An 18,900-nucleotide genomic window follows, 5' to 3' on the forward strand; every position below is an offset into this window, starting at 1 on the left:
TAGTTTCTACCGATGACCTACTATAATGATTTTTATCCGACCCCACTCACGGACGCGTTGACATATAATGCATACAACTCAATAATAGCCAATCAGACGTTAAGATATCCTTCACTTCCCCCAGAAGCAGCCCGGAAGCAGCTGAGATGCAGCCATTTAATGTTATTTATAACCAATGAGATACCGTTAACAGATTTACCACATTCCAGACGTCCAGCCTCTGACTAATCAGACCGTATCACCATGGTGATACGGTAATGATTTCAACATTTGCTTTATGCTATGAAAGTTACATGCAGGCGAGACATTTCTCCGTGCCAACTGTTTATTCAAAATTGTGTTCCTCAACATTGTATTGACTACAGACAATTTTTTTAACCTACAACAGCTAAATCTTTTTGCAGATTGTGGTATTTTGAGCATATGATGAGCTACTGTTATTATTGGCTGTTAAATTAGCAAAATGCGTACGTGTTGTAGTGAAATGATGGTGTCAAAAACTTCCTTAACCCAAAATATAATGCTTTATTTGGTTTTAGGTGATAAACGCTTGAATCAAAAAGAAATATTTTGGTTTTCACGTAAATTAACTCTTCTCTTCCAAAGCTTCTGCCAAAGTTTCATAAAATTCTATGTCGGTTTTACATCTATAATTGATATAAGAAAAACTTAAACCCCAGATTGTATCTACGCGTTAACTGTAAAAACTAAAGTCCATTTCTCAGGAAAATACAGAAAAAATATTTTCAATATTTTGCTCTGGATACTGTCCTTTGGTCAAAAACAAACTTCTCTCCAAATTTCATAATATTCCATTAAGGTTTGACAAAGCTATTGATGGCTTATAAACTTTAATTTTAGTTTGAATCTGATTGTTGACTGTAAATAAACGAAGTCCATTTATCAGTAAAATACGATAGATATTTTAAGAATGTTGCTGTGGACACTGTCTTTTGGTCATAAACCAGATTCCGTCCATATTTCATAAATTTACATGAAGGTTTGTTAAAATTATTGATGTCTTATAAAATTTAACCACAAACTGAACCTAACTGGTGACGACAGCGGCGACGACGGAATCTAGGATCGCTATGTCTCGCTTTCGCGACATTAATGTCGCAGGCCATTGATATTTTAAAGTGCGTTTGATATGTGACTGTTATTCTTTATTCAAACATGTTTTCCTTTTTTAATACATAATTTTAATAATGAAAAAACAAAATATGCAATGATGTATATAGATATTAGAAGATGTGGTATGAGTTCCAATGAGACAACTCTCCATCCAAGTCACAATTTGTAAAAGTAAACCATTATAGGTCAAAGTACGGCCTTCAACACGGAGCCTTGGCCCACACCAAACAGCCATTTTGGAAAAAAAAAATGTCCATCCTTGACCTTTGTTTGTGATGTGACGAAAATTGTACCGATCGAATATTTGACGAACGGGCAAAAGTTCAGATATTATGCCTTCGAATGGTATCGGGCAAAAGTTCAGATATTATGCCTTCGAATGGTATATAAGTTAGGTGCATTTAAAATGAAATTGTATGGTTTATGTCAGTCTATTGTCAGTTTGTATTCGACTTCTGAGTTTGAATATCCTTTTGGTATCTTCCGCCTCTCATCTTCTGTAGAGGTGGAAGATCATGATGTGTGTAAAGTTTCAATCCAATTGGTTCCCTAAAGTGTTGCATTTCATTAAAAAATGAGACGGAGTAAACTGTACATACCTGATATTTACAAAGATAAGTTGATATATAATACTCAAGTGATTGTACATCAAACAAATCGTTGAACATACGTGTTGTTCATATTTCTCCTTTGCCGCAATTTGTTCAGATCCAATTTTAATCTTTTACTTATTTTTATTGGTTAGTTCTAATTGTAATGAGTCTGTCATATTTTATGACATGTTTCTTTCAATTTTGTTCCGAATCAAGTAAATTGTTTTCCACAAGCATGATATTCTGCATGATCAATTATCCAAGGACAAACATTTTTTTTTCAAAAGTTTGCTTTCAATTCTAATTATTATACAGACAAACTGATGTATTTATTAGTAATTAAGGAAAACTCGTTTTGATGCACAATAAAAATCTGACCTTGACCTCATTGTCATGTTTCATATGTCGATCCTAAGTTTTTAACCGGATTTTCGAGGGGAAAAAATCGGTTATTCATTTGGGGATGTACGGCGGGCGGGCGGGCGGGCGGGCGGCTGCCAAATAATGTCCGTTCATTAACATGAAAACGCTTTGACGAATTTTTTTTAATTTAGATATGTTGTTACCTGTGACTAAATGAAGGTCAAGTTCAATTTTCACGATTTTAGCATTTCTCGTTGTTGAGTTATAGCCCTTTCCCAAGAATTCAATTTTTGATGAAATACTTATTAATTACTCCATTTCTGTTCAAAGGGAAATAACTCATTTTTTAAAAGATTTTTAAGACATTGTAGTAATGATAAATGACATTTTGGATTTTTTTTTCTTTTCTTTGGTAAATTGTTTGAAGAATTTTGTGGTAGGTTTGTTTGTTATTCTGTATAAAACTAATTTTCTGAATGCTATATATAATTTTTTTTTGATGAAGTGAACTCCTTTAATTATATAATAATCTATTTTTATTAAAGGATATATTTCATTACATTACATTGTGTAGATAAAGTTGTTGACATTGATAGATAAGTTACAGATCTATATTAGTTTGTGACAAATGAAAGAAAAAATATTTGGAACTATTAATTATATTTGATTATAATTTGAAAATAGATATACATTGTGTTACATCATATCTAATTTTAGAGAACTACTTTTAGTGGTTAAATCATATCTTATTTTAGAGAACTATGTATGTTTTATTAGTTAAACCATTTCTGTTCAAAGGGAAATAACTCAAACTTATTCCATGAACCAGTAATGATAACATAAGTATATGGATTCTGTTCAATTAATTTTAGTCATTAGTTGTCAAAATTTCTTTATGACTATTTTTTTTTAAGTCATGTGTGTTATGAAGTTAGATGTCACAGTTGTTTTGTGGTATTTTATTTTTGTTGTGTGTGTCAATGTTTAATTTTTACATGATCCTGTTTGGGGATTGAGATTTGCAAATATCAATTTCATTATTAACTTGATAATAATCTATTTTAAATATTCAATCACAATCCAAATTCAGAGCTGTTTTAAGCTTAAATGTTGTGTCCATACTTGCTCAACTGTTCAGGGTTCGACCTTTGCAGGTTTGCTGTCACTCGACAGCCTCTTGTTTGTGTTTTGGTCTGTTTTGTAAATACTATTAGCCATACGTTAACTTTATTTGGTGTATGTAATGAATTTAAGGTTTGCATGTCTATCTGGCAGGTACTAGTATTATCTGTCCATGATCGCATTTTTATGGTTCATTTTGTCATTGGTCAATGTTAACTTTCCAAAATTCGGTCCCCTTTTCAGATACAATAAGCAATAGGTAATTTATATTTGGTGCATGGAATGGTTTTAAAGGTACTGTCTAGCAAGGTTCATCTGACCTTGACCTAATTTTCATGGTTCGCTGGTCAATGTTTAGTTTGCCTGGGTGTCTGTTTCTTAGATACAATTAGCAAAAGGTCAACTATAGTTGGTGTATGGAATGATTATAAGGTGTACATGTATGTCTGCTAGGGTATATCAGACATTGTCATGGATCATTGATAATGTTAAGTTGATGTGATACTTCTAGAAAACCTTTATCCATAAGAATTAGGCCTTAGCCGTATCATGTACAATTTTATTTTCGGTTCGCAATGTTCTTCAAGTTCGTATTGATATGGCTTTCTGACTATCTGATTAGTCAAATGTAGGCGAAACGTGGGTGAGTGACCTTCATTCCGATCCTTACCTCCCCAAAAATATGGAGGCATAATCTCCGATCAATGTTTTGGAGACTCACTGTTTTGCTAAATTAATATTATTTTTATTCTGTCTTCTTTTTTAACATTGTTTTAATTTTTGGAATATGTTACTACTCTATTTTCTTTCAAAACATCACATCTTCAAAATGGATGCATTTTTTTTTTAAAATATAGACAAAAAATGATTGATAACCTTGCACCTGGCTATAATGGGCAGTGTCAAATTTGGACTGATTTATGTACAAAAACTTTAGATTCTTATTTAATATTTGAGTGGTCCTGATGGTCTATTTGTGGATCTGGTCTCTCAGTTTGCAGCAGTTCTTGGTAGCTTTGGTTTGCAGTAACTGCCGTGGAACTGTAAGGCAGGCTATGGATCTAATTGACCTTTGCTGTAATGGTTTCTCTCCATATCTTGTGCTAAGCCAGCTTTCTTGCATTCTCCTTTCTTGAACTGCTGGTCTTAGTATATAATCCTAGTTATATTTAAAGTCGGTTTCTATTTTCTTCAGGTAAAATTGACTTTGTTCAAAAAGGTCTACTCCTAGATTCGTACATTTCAGTTGTGTGAATTTCCCGGCATGTTGTTATTTCTATGTACTCCTTTGTTGATCGCAAATAGGATGGATAGGACTCCATCCAGTTTTCAAACTAGAACTGATTTATTGTGCAGGATGTTAGCACGTACACAATTGTTGTGCTTATTATCAGAATTATCTTTTTCATTAACTTTCCTCAAATGACGGGATGTTGAACTTTGTCAATTTTTCCTAAAAGTATGAATGCAGGGTACATAGATGGTTTTTCTGATTAAATCCTATAGCTATTTTAACATTCAGCAGATTGTGTGTACACATATTAAAAGAGTGCATATTATTATGAATTCGATTTCTTCGGCATTTTTTTGTGAAATTATGTTTGAGGAGTACAGAAAAAGAAAGGCGGAAGATACCAAAGATATATTCAAACTCAAAAGTCGAAGATAATAAGTAGATGACCTTTGTCATTACATAATTAAGAAAAAAGCATTTATGATGCATTCTTCTGTGGTAAATATAACTGTTATTTAATTGTTTAACATCGATCCCATATTTGTCTAGTTTTGTAATATTTTAGTGATATGAATTGGTGAATAACCATGATTTCATGTAAGTTAATGTACAAAAAAAAATTATTTATACAAAAGTGTTCACTTTTCAGTACTATTATCGTACAAATGCCGATAGACCAGTTTTACCGAGTCACGAAACCTCTGCCCTTTTTTTTTTTAATTCCAAAGCGATTAAGAGGCAGACGCACCCCGTTCTTTTGCATTTTGAAAATAAACAGTTGTCTGAAAAACGTTTCGTAATGCCTACAGAAATTGAGCTGATATTTGGTACATTGTATAACGATAATTTACAAATCAAATTCATTTCGGTTGACCGATTTTTCACAGAATAAAGTTTTTAATTGTCTGAACGTTATTTTGTGTGGAATGCATGCAGATGTGCAGCTGATTTTTTAAAGTAACTGTAAAATTGAGGCAAAAATACCAAAGGGACATTCAAACTAATAAGTCGAAAATAAACTGACAACGCCATGGCAAAAAAAGAAAAAGACCAAAAGACAAACAACAGTACACAAAACACAACATAGAAAACTAAAGACTGAGCAACACGAACCCCACTAAAAACCGGGGATGATTTCAGCTGCTCTGGAAGGTTAAGTAGATCCATGGTTCACATGTGGCTCCCGTGGTGTTGCTCATGTAAGTACAAACCTGGTAAGAGTATAAAGATGGAATAACAGATCATGTTTGTTCAAATCTGGTTTACTGACTTTTCATATTTAGGATACAGCCTGGGCATTTGTTTTGAATTATCGGTTATTCATTCAAGCATGGGTTTTGGATACTTTTGTGCTAGCATTCTAACATATTATTTCTTGTTATCATGTAACGTTTTTCAAGTCAGATTAGGGATGAGGCAAACTTTATACATTATATTCTTAAAGGAATCTATGCCTACGTAGTGTTAATGGAGGACGGTAAACATAATGAAGAGGAACTTGAAGAAGAACTCAGGAAAATGGTTAAAACAAAGATTACCGGCTTTGCTCAACCAGATAAAATATTGGTATGTTTATCTTCGAATAGAAAGATAATGGAAGATTATTTGCTAACAAAGAACATCTTTGTTTGCCAAAAGAAAATATATAATTAAACAAAAACATTTAAACACAACATATTTTATTCATAAATATGATTATACATCAAAGATACCAAAATGGCATTGATTGAGTCAGTATAAACGATTTCACTTGAAAATTACCTTGCCCAGTATAAACATCTTGAAAAATCCTGAATACAGACTGCAAGATTAAATAGTTTATTCATTTTCCATGCAAATGTCATTATTTGTTTTGATTTTCTGACAATGAAAAGCACAATAAAGGTAAAATGATTATGTAAGGGGACATAATTTAACTTAATGCATACATGAGAAATAGACAAACAGTCAACTTAGAGATATAAGAGATAAAATGGTAAGATGGTATTATTTTCACCGAAATAAATAAATTGCATAATTTCAGTACAGCTTTACTAGTTTTGTTTAGGTTTAATTTGTAGTTTTGTGGTAACATGACACCAGTATGAGCTTTTTTGGAACCAGCAAGTGGTTAAGGGGTCCTTACTTATTCATTTAGCCCTCATATTTGGCTGAAATAGAGATAGCAATAGGGGTTTCTTTACACTGACAAGACATTTTTTTTGACAAAGAATGTAATTATGATTGTTTATCAGCAAGATTAAATAGTTTATTCATTTTCCATGCAAATGTAATTAATTGTTTTGATTTTCTGACAATGAAAAGCACAATAAAGGTAAAATGATTATGTAAGGGGACATAATTTAACTTAATTCATACATGAGAAATAGACAAACAGTCAACTTAGAGATATATTCTAGTACATGTATTGTCAAAAAGATTTTAGAATAATAGTTAACTGCCATCTAAATAATCTTGTTGTGTTGCCTTCATAATCTGGAAATGCTTAAAGTAATGTAAGGCATGCTGTTAAATGTGGAATGGACTTTAATATCATTTTTTATGATTTGGTGCTTAAACTGTTTCTTTCAGTCAGATTAACTATAAATAGAGTTGGCAATCCAATAATTCCTCCTGAATCACCATGTTTGACTTCTGTGTTGATTTGAAACATCATATATTTGGATTTTGTTCACTCCTTAAGTAAAAATGGTAAGATGATAAAAAATTGAAAATCTGCCAGCTGGGGTAGGGGTGTAATCTTTCAATTTTTTTGGGTAAGAAATAAGTTCAGACTAGTATTCTTTATTGTAATATGTTACATAGTAAGAAGGCTATGCATCATAGGTGTCATGACTGATTTCAAATTTGATATGTCTTGGTTAAGGGGGATATACATGTTTACACTAAATCAATGAAGGATTTTTGTTTACCTATGCAATTTGTAAGTTTATCAATAAAAAGTTGTTTAAGGGCAACTATGATAAAAACAACCCTTAAATTCCACCCCTGGGAGTGAAAATTGCTGATTCAGCAAATTTTGCCTGATCTGTGGGTAATAAAGTAAAAATTTACCTAGAAAGTAGAACTTCATTATTTTTATGTAACTTGCAATACATTTTTAATTATAAATGCTCGCTTTAACTTTTCGCAGTGTCTGACACATGTGAAACCACTGGAATTTGATATGCGACATATTTTATTTGCCTGTACATCCTATTGTTTTCACCGAAATAAATAAATTGCATAATTTCTTATTTTTTTCCACACAAGTACAGCTTTACTAGTTTTCTTTAGGTTTAATTTGTAGTTCTGTGGTAACATGACACCAGTATGAGCTTTTTTGGAACCAGCAAGTGGTTAAGGGGTCCTTACTTATTCATTTAGCCCTCATATTTGGCTGAAATAGAGATAGCAATAGGGGTTTCTTTACACTGACAAGACATTTTTTTTGACAAAGAATGTAATTATGATTGTTTATCAGCAAGATTAAATAGTTTATTCATTTTCCATGCAAATGTAATTAATTGTTTTGATTTTCTGACAATGAAAAGCACAATAAAGGTAAAATGATTATGTAAGGGGACATAATTTAACTTAATTCATACATGAGAAATAGACAAACAGTCAACTTAGAGATATATTCTAGTACATGTATTGTCAAAAAGATTTTAGAATAATAGTTAACTGCCATCTAAATAATCTTGTTGTGTTGCCTTCATAATCTGGAAATGCTTAAAGTAATGTAAGGCATGCTGTTAAATGTGGAATGGACTTTAATATCATTTTTTATGATTTGGTGCTTAAACTGTTTCTTTCAGTCAGATTAACTATAAATAGAGTTGGCAATCCAATAATTCCTCCTGAATCACCATGTTTGACTTCTGTGTTGATTTGAAACATCATATATTTGGATTTTGTTCACTCCTTAAGTAAAAATGGTAAGATGATAAAAAATTGAAAATCTGCCAGCTGGGGTAGGGGTGTAATCTTTCAATTTTTTTGGGTAAGAAATAAGTTCAGACTAGTATTCTTTATTGTAATATGTTACATAGTAAGAAGGCTATGCATCATAGGTGTCATGACTGATTTCAAATTTGATATGTCTTGGTTAAGGGGGATATACATGTTTACACTAAATCAATGAAGGATTTTTGTTTACCTATGCAATTTGTAAGTTTATCAATAAAAAGTTGTTTAAGGGCAACTATGATAAAAACAACCCTTAAATTCCACCCCTGGGAGTGAAAATTGCTGATTCAGCAAATTTTGCCTGATCTGTGGGTAATAAAGTAAAAATTTACCTAGAAAGTAGAACTTCATTATTTTTATGTAACTTGCAATACATTTTTAATTATAAATGCTCGCTTTAACTTTTCGCAGTGTCTGACACATGTGAAACCACTGGAATTTGATACGCGACATATTTTATTTGCCTGTACATCCTATTGTTTTCACCGAAATAAATAAATTGCATAATTTCTTATTTTTTTCCACACAAGTACAGCTTTACTAGTTTTCTTTAGGTTTAATTTGTAGTTCTGTGGTAACATGACACCAGTATGAGCTTTTTTGGAACCAGCAAGTAGTTAAGGGGTCCTTACTTATTCATTAAGCCCTCATATTTGGCTGAAATAGAGATAGCAATAGGGGTTTCTTTACACTGACAAGACATTTTTTTTGACAAAGAATGTAATTATGATTGTTTATCAGCAAGATTAAATAGTTTATTCATTTCCATGCAAATGTCATTAATTGTTTTGATTTTCTGACAATGAAAAGCACAATAAAGGTAAAATGATTATGTAAGGGGACATAATTTAACTTAATGCATACATGAGAAATAGACAAACAGTCAACTAAGAGATATATTCTAGTACATGTATTGTCAAAACGATTTTAGAATAATAGTTAACTGCCATCTAAATAATCTTGTTGTGTTGCCTTCATAATCTGGAAATGCTTAAAGTAATGTAAGGCATGCTGTTAAATGTGGAATGGACTTTAATATCATTTTTGTCGAGCCTGCGACTTTTGTCGCAGAAAGCTCGACATAGGGATAGTGATCCGGCGGCGGCTACGGCGGCGGCGTTAGCTAACTTCTTAAAAGCTTTATATTTTAGAAGGTAGAAGACCTGGATGCTTCATACTTTGTATATGGATGCCTCATGTTACGAAGTTTCCGTCAGTCACATGTCCAATGTCCTTGACCTCATTTTCATGGTTCAGTGACAACTTGAAAAAAAAGTTAACATTTTTTGTAATGTTAAATTCTCTCTTATTATAAGTAGTAGGATAACTATATTTGGTATGTGCGTACCTTGCAAGGTCCTCATGCCCGTCAGACAGTTTTCACTTGACCTCGACCTCATTTCATGGATCAGTGAACAAGGTTAAGTTTTGGTGGTCAAGTCCATATCTCAGATACTATAAGCAATAGGTCTAGTATATTCGGTGTATGGAAGGACTGTAAGGTGTACATGTCCAACTGGCAGGTGTCATCTGACCTTGACCTCATTTTCATGGTTCAGTGGTTATAGTTAAGTTTTTGTGTTTTGGTCTGTTTTTCTTATACTGTATGCAATAGGTCTGCTATATTTGGTGTATGGAATGATTGTAAGGTGTACATGTCTAGCTGGCAGGTGTCATCTGACCTTGACCTCGTTTTCATGGTTCAGTGGTCAAAGTTAAGTTTTTGAGTTTTGGTCTTTTTTTCTAATACTATATGCAATAGGTCAACTATATTTGTTATATGGAAGAATTGTTAACTGTACATGTCTGCCTGGCATGGTTCATCTGACCTTGACCTCATTTTCATGGTTCATTGGTCAGTGTTTAGTTTTCTTGGTTAATGTTAAGTTTATGTGACAGTTGTAATAAAGCTTTATATTTAGGACTATCAACATAATATCAATGATTAGTAAAGAAGGCGAGACATTTCAGCGTGTGCACTCTTGTTTATGATTTGGTGCTTAAACTGTTTCTTTCAGTCAGATTAACTATAAATAGAGTTGGCAATCCAATAATTCCTCCTGAATCACCATGTTTGACTTCTGTGTTGATTTGAAACATCATATATTTGGATTTTGTTCACTCCTTAAGTAAAAATGGTAAGATGATAAAAAATTGAAAATCTGCCAGCTGGGGTAGGCGTGTAATCTTTCAATTTTTTTGGGTAAGAAATAAGTGCAGACTAGTATTCTTTATTGTAATATGTTACATAGTAAGAAGGCTATGCATCATAGGTGTCATGACTGATTTCAAGTTTGACATGTCTTGCTTAAGGTAGCACGGTAGTATTTGCAATCCAGAATTTAGGTTGCTCTTTTGTGTACCCTACTTAAGTCAATTAAGTAATAAAGTAATTAAGTTTGACAATGAGGGTCGGTTGAAAATAAAACTTTACGACAAAAGAGATCATTTCAGCTTCCCAATTGTGAACCTTCCATTTCTATGTAGCAACATTCCAGCAGCGCCTGCATACGGAGTATATACCTCCCAATTGATACGATATTCCCGTGTTTGTGTTGTGTTTCCTATCATGATTTCCTTGATAGAATATTGCTGCTTACAAGGAAGCTATTAAGCCAAGAGTTCCAAATGGTGAAGTTGAAATCATCCCTTCGTAAATTTTACGGACGCCATCACGAGTTGGTTGACCGTTATGGAATAACCGTTTCACAGATGATATCGGATATGTTCCTTATGTCGTAACTACAATACGCTTCCCTTTTCACGAATGTGACTTACCGAATTAGACTATTTACCGGATTTGTAATAACATAAGCAACACGACGGGTGCCACATGTGGACCAGGATCTGCTTACCCTTCCGGAGCACCTGAGATCACCCCCAGTTTTTGGTGGGGTTCGTGTTGCTTAGTCTTTAGTTTTCTATGTTGTGTCATCTGTACTATTATTTGTCTGTTTGTCTTTTTATTTTTGGCCATGGCGTTGTCAGTTTGTTTTCGATCTATGAGTTTGACTGTCCCTCTGGTATCTTTCGTCCCTCTTTTATAACCACTGGGTCGATGTCTCTGCTGGTGGACATTTTGTCCCCGAGGACATCATCCGCCCAGTAGCAAAATTGCATGAATTTACGAAGATCCAACAGGATACTGGCTCGGACGTCGCCCAGTATAAAAAGGTCTGAAACAGACGTCACCATGGACACGGTGTCGTCTGATAAGGCAGGTGTCCCCTCATCACCAGACATGACAAATATCCCAAACATGACTCATTCAGATCATCATACTAGTGACAATAGCAATAGTACACATACACAGCCATGTTCAGTTCTCCTTAAAGACATTTTGGATTTTGATGACTCTGAACAACACTGTCTCATTTCGAAATGTGGAACTAATGGCTGCAAAACTTGTGAAATTTTAATAACAGACGCTCAATTCACTAGCAATTTAACTACACAGTCTTACTTTACTAGAAGTTACGATGATCTGAATTGTAAATCTATAAATGTCGTCTACGGATTAGAGTGTAACCTTTGTGGATTGGTTTACGTCGGTGAAACGAAAGGAAGGCTAAACAAACGGCCATAGATCAGATATCAACCTCAATGCAAACGACATTCTGTCCCAGCATTTTAATCAGCCTGATCATTCCATCGTTTCTATGACAGTTCGTATAATCGAAAAAATGTACCACAAGACCAACAATCCTCAACTTGCAACGCCTCTCCGTAGACAAAAAGAGGACTACTGGATTCGACAATTGGGAACTGCGACACCATATGGTTGCAATGACAAAATTGATGGTATAGGTATTCTATCTAGTCCTTCCTGTAGCTCGGTGAATGTGATGAATATTTTCAACTGTACTCCTCGACGTAGACGCAGTCATGGTCATCGTCATTATACATCACCTACTTTGCATGATGTCTCTATTAATGACTTGCTGCCATTTATACAAAAGCCGTTAGGTATTCATCACATTCGCACGAAACTGTATTCATTACCCCTTTCAAAACTTCATTCTCTGTTCAATTTATGTTTGGAAACCACTGTTACAAACCCTCATTCAAACCAATACAAACTTACAGCTATCATTTCGGATATTGCAAGTCACAGACTTTTCAAACCAGTTCGCATTGGAAAAGATGAATAAGAGAAAAGATCTTTTCTTAAACTTTCCTTTGCCAACAAAGGTCTCGTTGGCGTCAATTTAGGCAATATCCTTCATCATAAATTAGTTCAGTCAAAAATACCTCAGTATTTTAAAGATCAGTCTGTACCAATAATTTCTTATACCTATACCAAACCAATTGCAACTAAAATTTTCAATTACAAACACGTTTTGCAGGATCTCAACATTGACGACTTCAAGTCTAAACCTCCTGATTGCACCTGTGCTAGTTCCCAATTCACATATAATCCGGCTGGCCACGTTATTACCGGAGACCTCAACATTGTCAATAACACTTCCCTGCGAAATTTGTTATCCAAAGGTCCGAAATATCGTGAGCCTAAATCCATCAATTGAAAATACAACTTCAAAATACTGATGGATTCAGTCGAGGATTATGCCAGGCAATGGACTAAACGCTAGAAAGAAGACGTAGATACTCTTTCCGAATGGATTAAGGCTGTGAGGTCGTTGATACAAATCCGAATTAAGAAACTAAATGGGCATATCAATACCCGAGCTACATCAATTTTTAAAGACCCAAATGTTGCAAAACACTTGTCCTACCTCCATGACAAATATGTTGTTGTCCCCGCAGATAAAGCCCCAAAAACATCGTTTTTGTGTGTAAATATCATTACATAAACTGCTTGATAAATGAATTAGGTATTGACAATTCACTTGAAAACTCAACATATACCCTCACGACACTTACCAAAGAGGAAATCCTGGATAATCATAGGTCTGTTCTATGTTCCTTTGGAATTTCAACCAAAGATGAAGAACTGGATCTTCCATCACTGTATTGGATACCTAAACTACATAAGTGTCCTTACAAACAACGGTATATTGCTGGGTCTTCCAAGTGCTCCACGAAACCTCTTTCTAAATTATTAACATCTATTTTATCAGCAATCAAAGCCGGGCTCCAAAGTTATTGTGAAACTGCCTATTCTAGAGATGGCGTGAATCAGATGTGGATACTAAAAGGTCCCAAAGATCTTTTAGAGTACATACAATCTAAGACTCTCTCATCTTGCAATAGTATTAAAACGTTTGACTTTTCTACACTTTACACGAGTATTCCCCATTCCAAACTAAAAGACAAATTGAAAGAGTTGGTATTACTTTGTTTCATTAAAAAGAATGGCGAACGTAGATACAATTATCTTGTCTTGGGGAGGGATAAATCCTACTTTGTAAGGAATCACTCTGATTCAAACAAAAAATTCTCTGAAACTGACATTATCAAGATGCTTGATTTCTTGATTGACAACATATTTGTTACGTTTGGAGGACGTGTTTTTCAACAGACTGTCGGAATTCTAATGGGAACCAATTGTGACCCTCTTCTTGCCGACTTGTTTTTTTTATTATTATGAGGCTGACTTCATACAGGAACTTCTTAGGAAGAAAGATAAGAAGTAAGTAATATCCTTTAACTCTACGTTCCGCTATATAGATGATGTTCTCTCACTAAATAATACAAAATTTGGTGACTATGTTGAACGAATCTATCCCATCGAACTAGAGATAAAGGATACTACAGATACAGTTAAGTCTGCCTCATATCTTGACTTACATCTAGAAATTGACAATGAGGGTCGGTTGAAAACAAAACTTTACGACAAAAGAGATGATTTCAGCTTCCCAATTGTGAACTTTCCATTTCTATGTAGCAACATTCCAGCAGCGCCTGCATACGGAGTATATATCTCCCAATTGATACGATATTCCCGGGCTTGTGTTTCCTATCATGATTTCCTTGATAGAGGATTGCTGCTCACAAGGAAGCTATTAAGCCAAGAGTTCCAAATGGTGAAGTTGAAATCATCCCTTCGCAAATTTTACGGACGCCATCACGAGTTGGTTCACCGTTATGGAATAACCGTTTCACAGATGATATCGGATATGTTCCTTATGTCGTAACTACAATACCCTTCCCTTTTCACGAATGTGACTTACCGAATTAGACTATTTACCGGATTTGTAATAACATAAGCAACACGACGGGTGCCACATGTGGAGCAGAATCTGCTTACCCTTCCGGAGCACCTGAGATCACCCCCAGTTTTTGGTGGCCTTCGTGTTGCTAAGTCTTTAGTTTTCTATGTTGTGTCATCTGTACTATTATTTGTCTGTTTGTCTTTTTATTTTTGGCCATGGCGTTGTCAGTTTGTTTTCGATCTATGAGTTTGACTGTCCCTCTGGTATCTTTCGTCCCTCTTTTATAACCACTGGGTCGATGTCTCTGCTGGTGGACATTTTGTCCCCGAGGACATCATCCGCCCAGTAGCAAAATTGCATGAATTTACGAAGATCTAACATGGTTTCCGGCTCGGACGTCGCCCAGTATAAAAAGGTCCGAAACAGACGTCACCATGGACACGGTGTCGTCTGATAAGGCAGGTGTCCCCTCATCACCAGACATGACAAATATCCCAAACATGACTCATTCAGATCATCATACTAGTGACAATAGCAAAAGTACACATACACAGCCATGTTCAGTTCTCCTTAAAGACATTTTGGATTTTGATGACTGAACAACACTGTCTCATTTCGAAATGTGGAACTAATGGCTGCAAAACTTGTGAAATTTTAATAACAGACGCTCAATTCACTAGCAATTTAACTACACAGTCTTACTTTACTAGAAGTTACGATGATCTAAATTGTAAATCTATAAATGTCGTCTACGGATTAAAGTGTAACCTTTGTGGATTGGTTTACGTCGGTGAAACGAAAGGAAGGCTAAACAAACGGCCATAGATCAAATATCAACCTCAATGCAAACGACATTCTGTACCAGCATTTTAATCAGCCTGATCATTCCATCGTTTCTATGGCAGTTCGTATAATCGAAAAAATATACCACAAGACTTACAATCCTCAACTTCCAACGCCTCTCCGTAGACAAAAAGAGGACTACTGGATTCGACAATTGGGAACTGCGACACCATATGGTTGCAATGACAAAATTGATGGTATAGGTATTCTATCTAGTCCTTCCTGTAGCTCGGTGAATGTGATGAATATTTTCAACTGTACTCCTCGACGTAGACGCAGTCATGGTCATCGTCATTATACATCACCTACTTTGCATGATGTCTCTATTAATGACTTGCTGCCATTTATACAAAAGCCGTTAGGTATTCATCACATTCGCACGAAACTGTATTCATTACCCCTTTCAAAACTTCATTCTCTGTTCAATTTATGTTTGGAAATCACTGTTACAAACCCTCATTCAAACCAATACAAACTTACAGCTATCATTTCGGATATTGCAAGTCACAGACTTTTCAAACCAGTTCGCATTGGAAAAGATGAAAAAGAGAAAAGATCTTTTCTTAAACTTTCCTTTGCCAATAAAGGTCTCGATGGCGTCAACTTAGGCAATATCCTTCATCATAAATTAGTTCAGTCAAAAATACCTCAGTATTTTAAAGATCAGTCTGTACCAATAATTTCTTATACCTATACCAAACCAATTGCAACTAAAATTTTCAATTACAAACACGTTTTGCAGGATCTCAACATTGACGACTTCAAGTCTAAACCTCCTGATTGCACCTGTGCTAGTTCCCAATTCACATATAATCCGGCTGGCCACGTTATTACCGGAGACCTCAACATTGTCAATAACACTTCCCTGCGAAATTTGTTATCCAAAGGTCCGAAATATCGTGAGCCTAAATCCATCAATTGGAAATACAACTTCAAAATACTGATGGATTCAGTCGAGGATTATGCCAGGCAATGGACTAAACGCTAGAAAGAAGACGAAGATACTCCTTCCGAATGGATTAAGGCTGTGAGGTCGTTGATACAAATTCGAATTAAGAAACTAAATGGGCATATCAATACCCACGCTACATCAATTTTTAAAGACCCAAATGTTGCAAAACACTTGTCCTACCTCCATGACAAATATGTTGTTGTCCCCGCAGTTAAAACTCCAAACAACATCGTTTTTGTGTGTAAATATCATTACATAAACTGCTTGATAAATGAATTAGGTATTGACAATTCACTTGAAAACTCAACATATACCCTCACGACACTTACCAAAGAGGAAATCCTGGATAATCATAGGTCTGTTCTATGTTCCTTTGGAATTTCAACCAAAGATGAAGAACTGGATCTTCCATCACTGTATTGGATACCTAAACTACATAAATGTCCTTACAAACAACGGTATATTGCTGGGTCTTCCAAGTGCTCCACGAAACCTCTTTCTAAATTATTAACATCTATTTTATCAGCAATCAAAGCCGGGTTCCAAAGTTATTGTGAAACTGCCTATTCTAGAGGTGGCGTGAATCAAATGTGGATACTAAAAAATTCCAAAGATCTTTTAGAGTACATACAATCTAAGACTCTCTCATCTTGCAATAGTATTAAAACATTTGACTTTTCTACACTTTACACAAGTATTCCCCATTCCAAACTAAAAGACAAATTGAAAGAGTTGGTATTACTTTGTTTCATTAAAAAGAATGGCGAACGTAAATACAAGTATCTTGTCTTGGGGAGGGATAAATCCTACTTTGTAAAGAATCACTCTGATTCAAACAAAAAATTCTCTGAAACTGACATTATCAAGATGCTTGATTTCTTGATTGACAACATATTTGTTACGTTTGGAGGACGTGTTTTTCAACAGACTGTCGGAATTCCAATGGGAACCAATTGTGCCCCTCTTCTTGCCGACTTGTTTCTTTATTATTATGAGGCTGACTTCATACAGGAACTTCTTAGGAAGAAAGATAAGAAGTTAGCAATATCATTTAACTCTACGTTCCGCTATATAGATGATGTTCTCTCACTAAATAATACAAAATTTGGTGACTATGTTGAACGAATCTATCCCATCGAACTAGAGATAAAGGATACTACAGATACAGTTAAGTCTGCCTCATATCTTGACTTACATCTAGAAATTGACAATGAGGGTCGGTTGAAAACAAAACTTTACGACAAAAGAGATGATTTCAGCTTCCCAATTGTGAACTTTCCATTTCTATGTAGCAACATTCCAGCAGCGTTTGCATACGGAGTATATATCTCCCAATTGATACGATATTCCCGGGCTTATGTTTCCTATCATGATTTCCTTGATAGAGGATTGCTGCTCACAAGGAAGCTATTAAGCCAAGAGTTCCAAATGGTGAAGTTGAAATCATCCCTTCGTAAATTTTACGGACGCCATCACGAGTAGGTTAACCGTTATGGAATAACCGTTTCACATATGATATCGGATATGTTCCTTATGTCGTAACTACAATACCCTTCCCTTTTCACGAATGTGACTTACCGAATTAGACTATTTACCGGATTTGTAATAACATAAGCAACACGACGGGTGCCACATGTGGAGCAGGATCTGCTTACCCTTCCGGAGCACCTGAGATCACCCCCAGTTTTTGGTGGCCTTCGTGTTGCTTAGTCTTTAGTTTTCTATGTTGTGTCATCTGTACTATTATTTGTCTGTTTGTCTTTTTATTTTTGGCCATGGCGATGTCAGTTTGTTTTCGATCTATGAGTTTGACTGTCCCTCTGGTATCTTTCGTCCCTCTTTTTCGATGTAACTGAACATTATGATTGGACAAAAATTACAGTATCAACTGAACATACTTTCCCAAACTGAGGGATGAATCAGGTGTAGAAAAATATGAAATTATTTTACATATAGATGAAAATGAATTTTTGAGATTTATTTTGAATTTTGTATTCACTGCACGATAAAAGACCTAAAAGCACTAGTGGCCTTAGGTTCTTAAAGATAGCAAAAAATGTAAACGGTCATGATACATATTCAAATTCATTTCTGAATAGTAAAATGAAAGTACTTCAGTTAACTGTGAATGTAGAATTTTTGGCAGTGTTAGAAAGTGGTGAAAATTCTAAAAAGGCTACATGTATCATTATCCCTTATGGGCCAGGAAATACTACAGTGCCACCTACAGAAGGTAACAGCGGAAACTAAATGTGACATATACTATTGGTATCGGTATCAGATTCGACCCGGATCTTGTTAATTATTGTTTATATTAATTATGTGGAAAACAAATGGGCCTGGAATGGTGTAATTTTTAAACAACACCATAGTACTATTTTAGTTATATATGAAGTTGAATTCTTTAATTCGTCGTTTTTATACGACCGCAAAAAATTTTGCTGTCGTGTATTGGTATCACGTCGTCGTCTGCGTCGTCCAAAGACATTTGGTTTCCGGACAATAACTTTAGTATATGTGAATAGAAATCTATGAAATTTAAACACAAGGTTTATAACCACAAAAAGAAGGTTGGGATTGATTTTGGGGGTT

The 18,900-nt window shown here is 34.8% G+C and overlaps 1 protein-coding gene and 1 long non-coding RNA gene across 3 annotated transcripts in view; one reads left to right on the forward strand and one right to left on the reverse strand.

Moving 5' to 3' along the window:
- Window positions 1-18,900, forward strand: part of LOC127698940 (acetyl-coenzyme A synthetase 2-like, mitochondrial) — a 345,845-nt gene that overhangs the window by 298,936 nt on the left and 28,009 nt on the right. Inside the window, exon 13 of one of the 2 annotated variants that reach the window (XM_052202708.1) lies at window positions 5,891-6,012. The exons of the other annotated variant lie outside the window; for it this stretch is intronic. Within the exon in view, the coding sequence (XP_052058668.1) occupies window positions 5,891-6,012 (122 nt within the window). The remainder of the gene's footprint in view (window positions 1-5,890; window positions 6,013-18,900) is intronic. 2 annotated transcript variants of the gene reach the window in all.
- LOC127699042 (uncharacterized) overlaps window positions 1-18,900 on the reverse strand; it is a 48,812-nt gene that overhangs the window by 29,344 nt on the left and 568 nt on the right. The window lies entirely within an intron of this gene.

This window comes from Mytilus californianus, unplaced genomic scaffold (genome assembly GCF_021869535.1).
Source record: "Mytilus californianus isolate M0D057914Y unplaced genomic scaffold, xbMytCali1.0.p SCAF_4, whole genome shotgun sequence".
Classification (NCBI taxonomy): domain Eukaryota; kingdom Metazoa; phylum Mollusca; class Bivalvia; order Mytilida; family Mytilidae; genus Mytilus; species Mytilus californianus.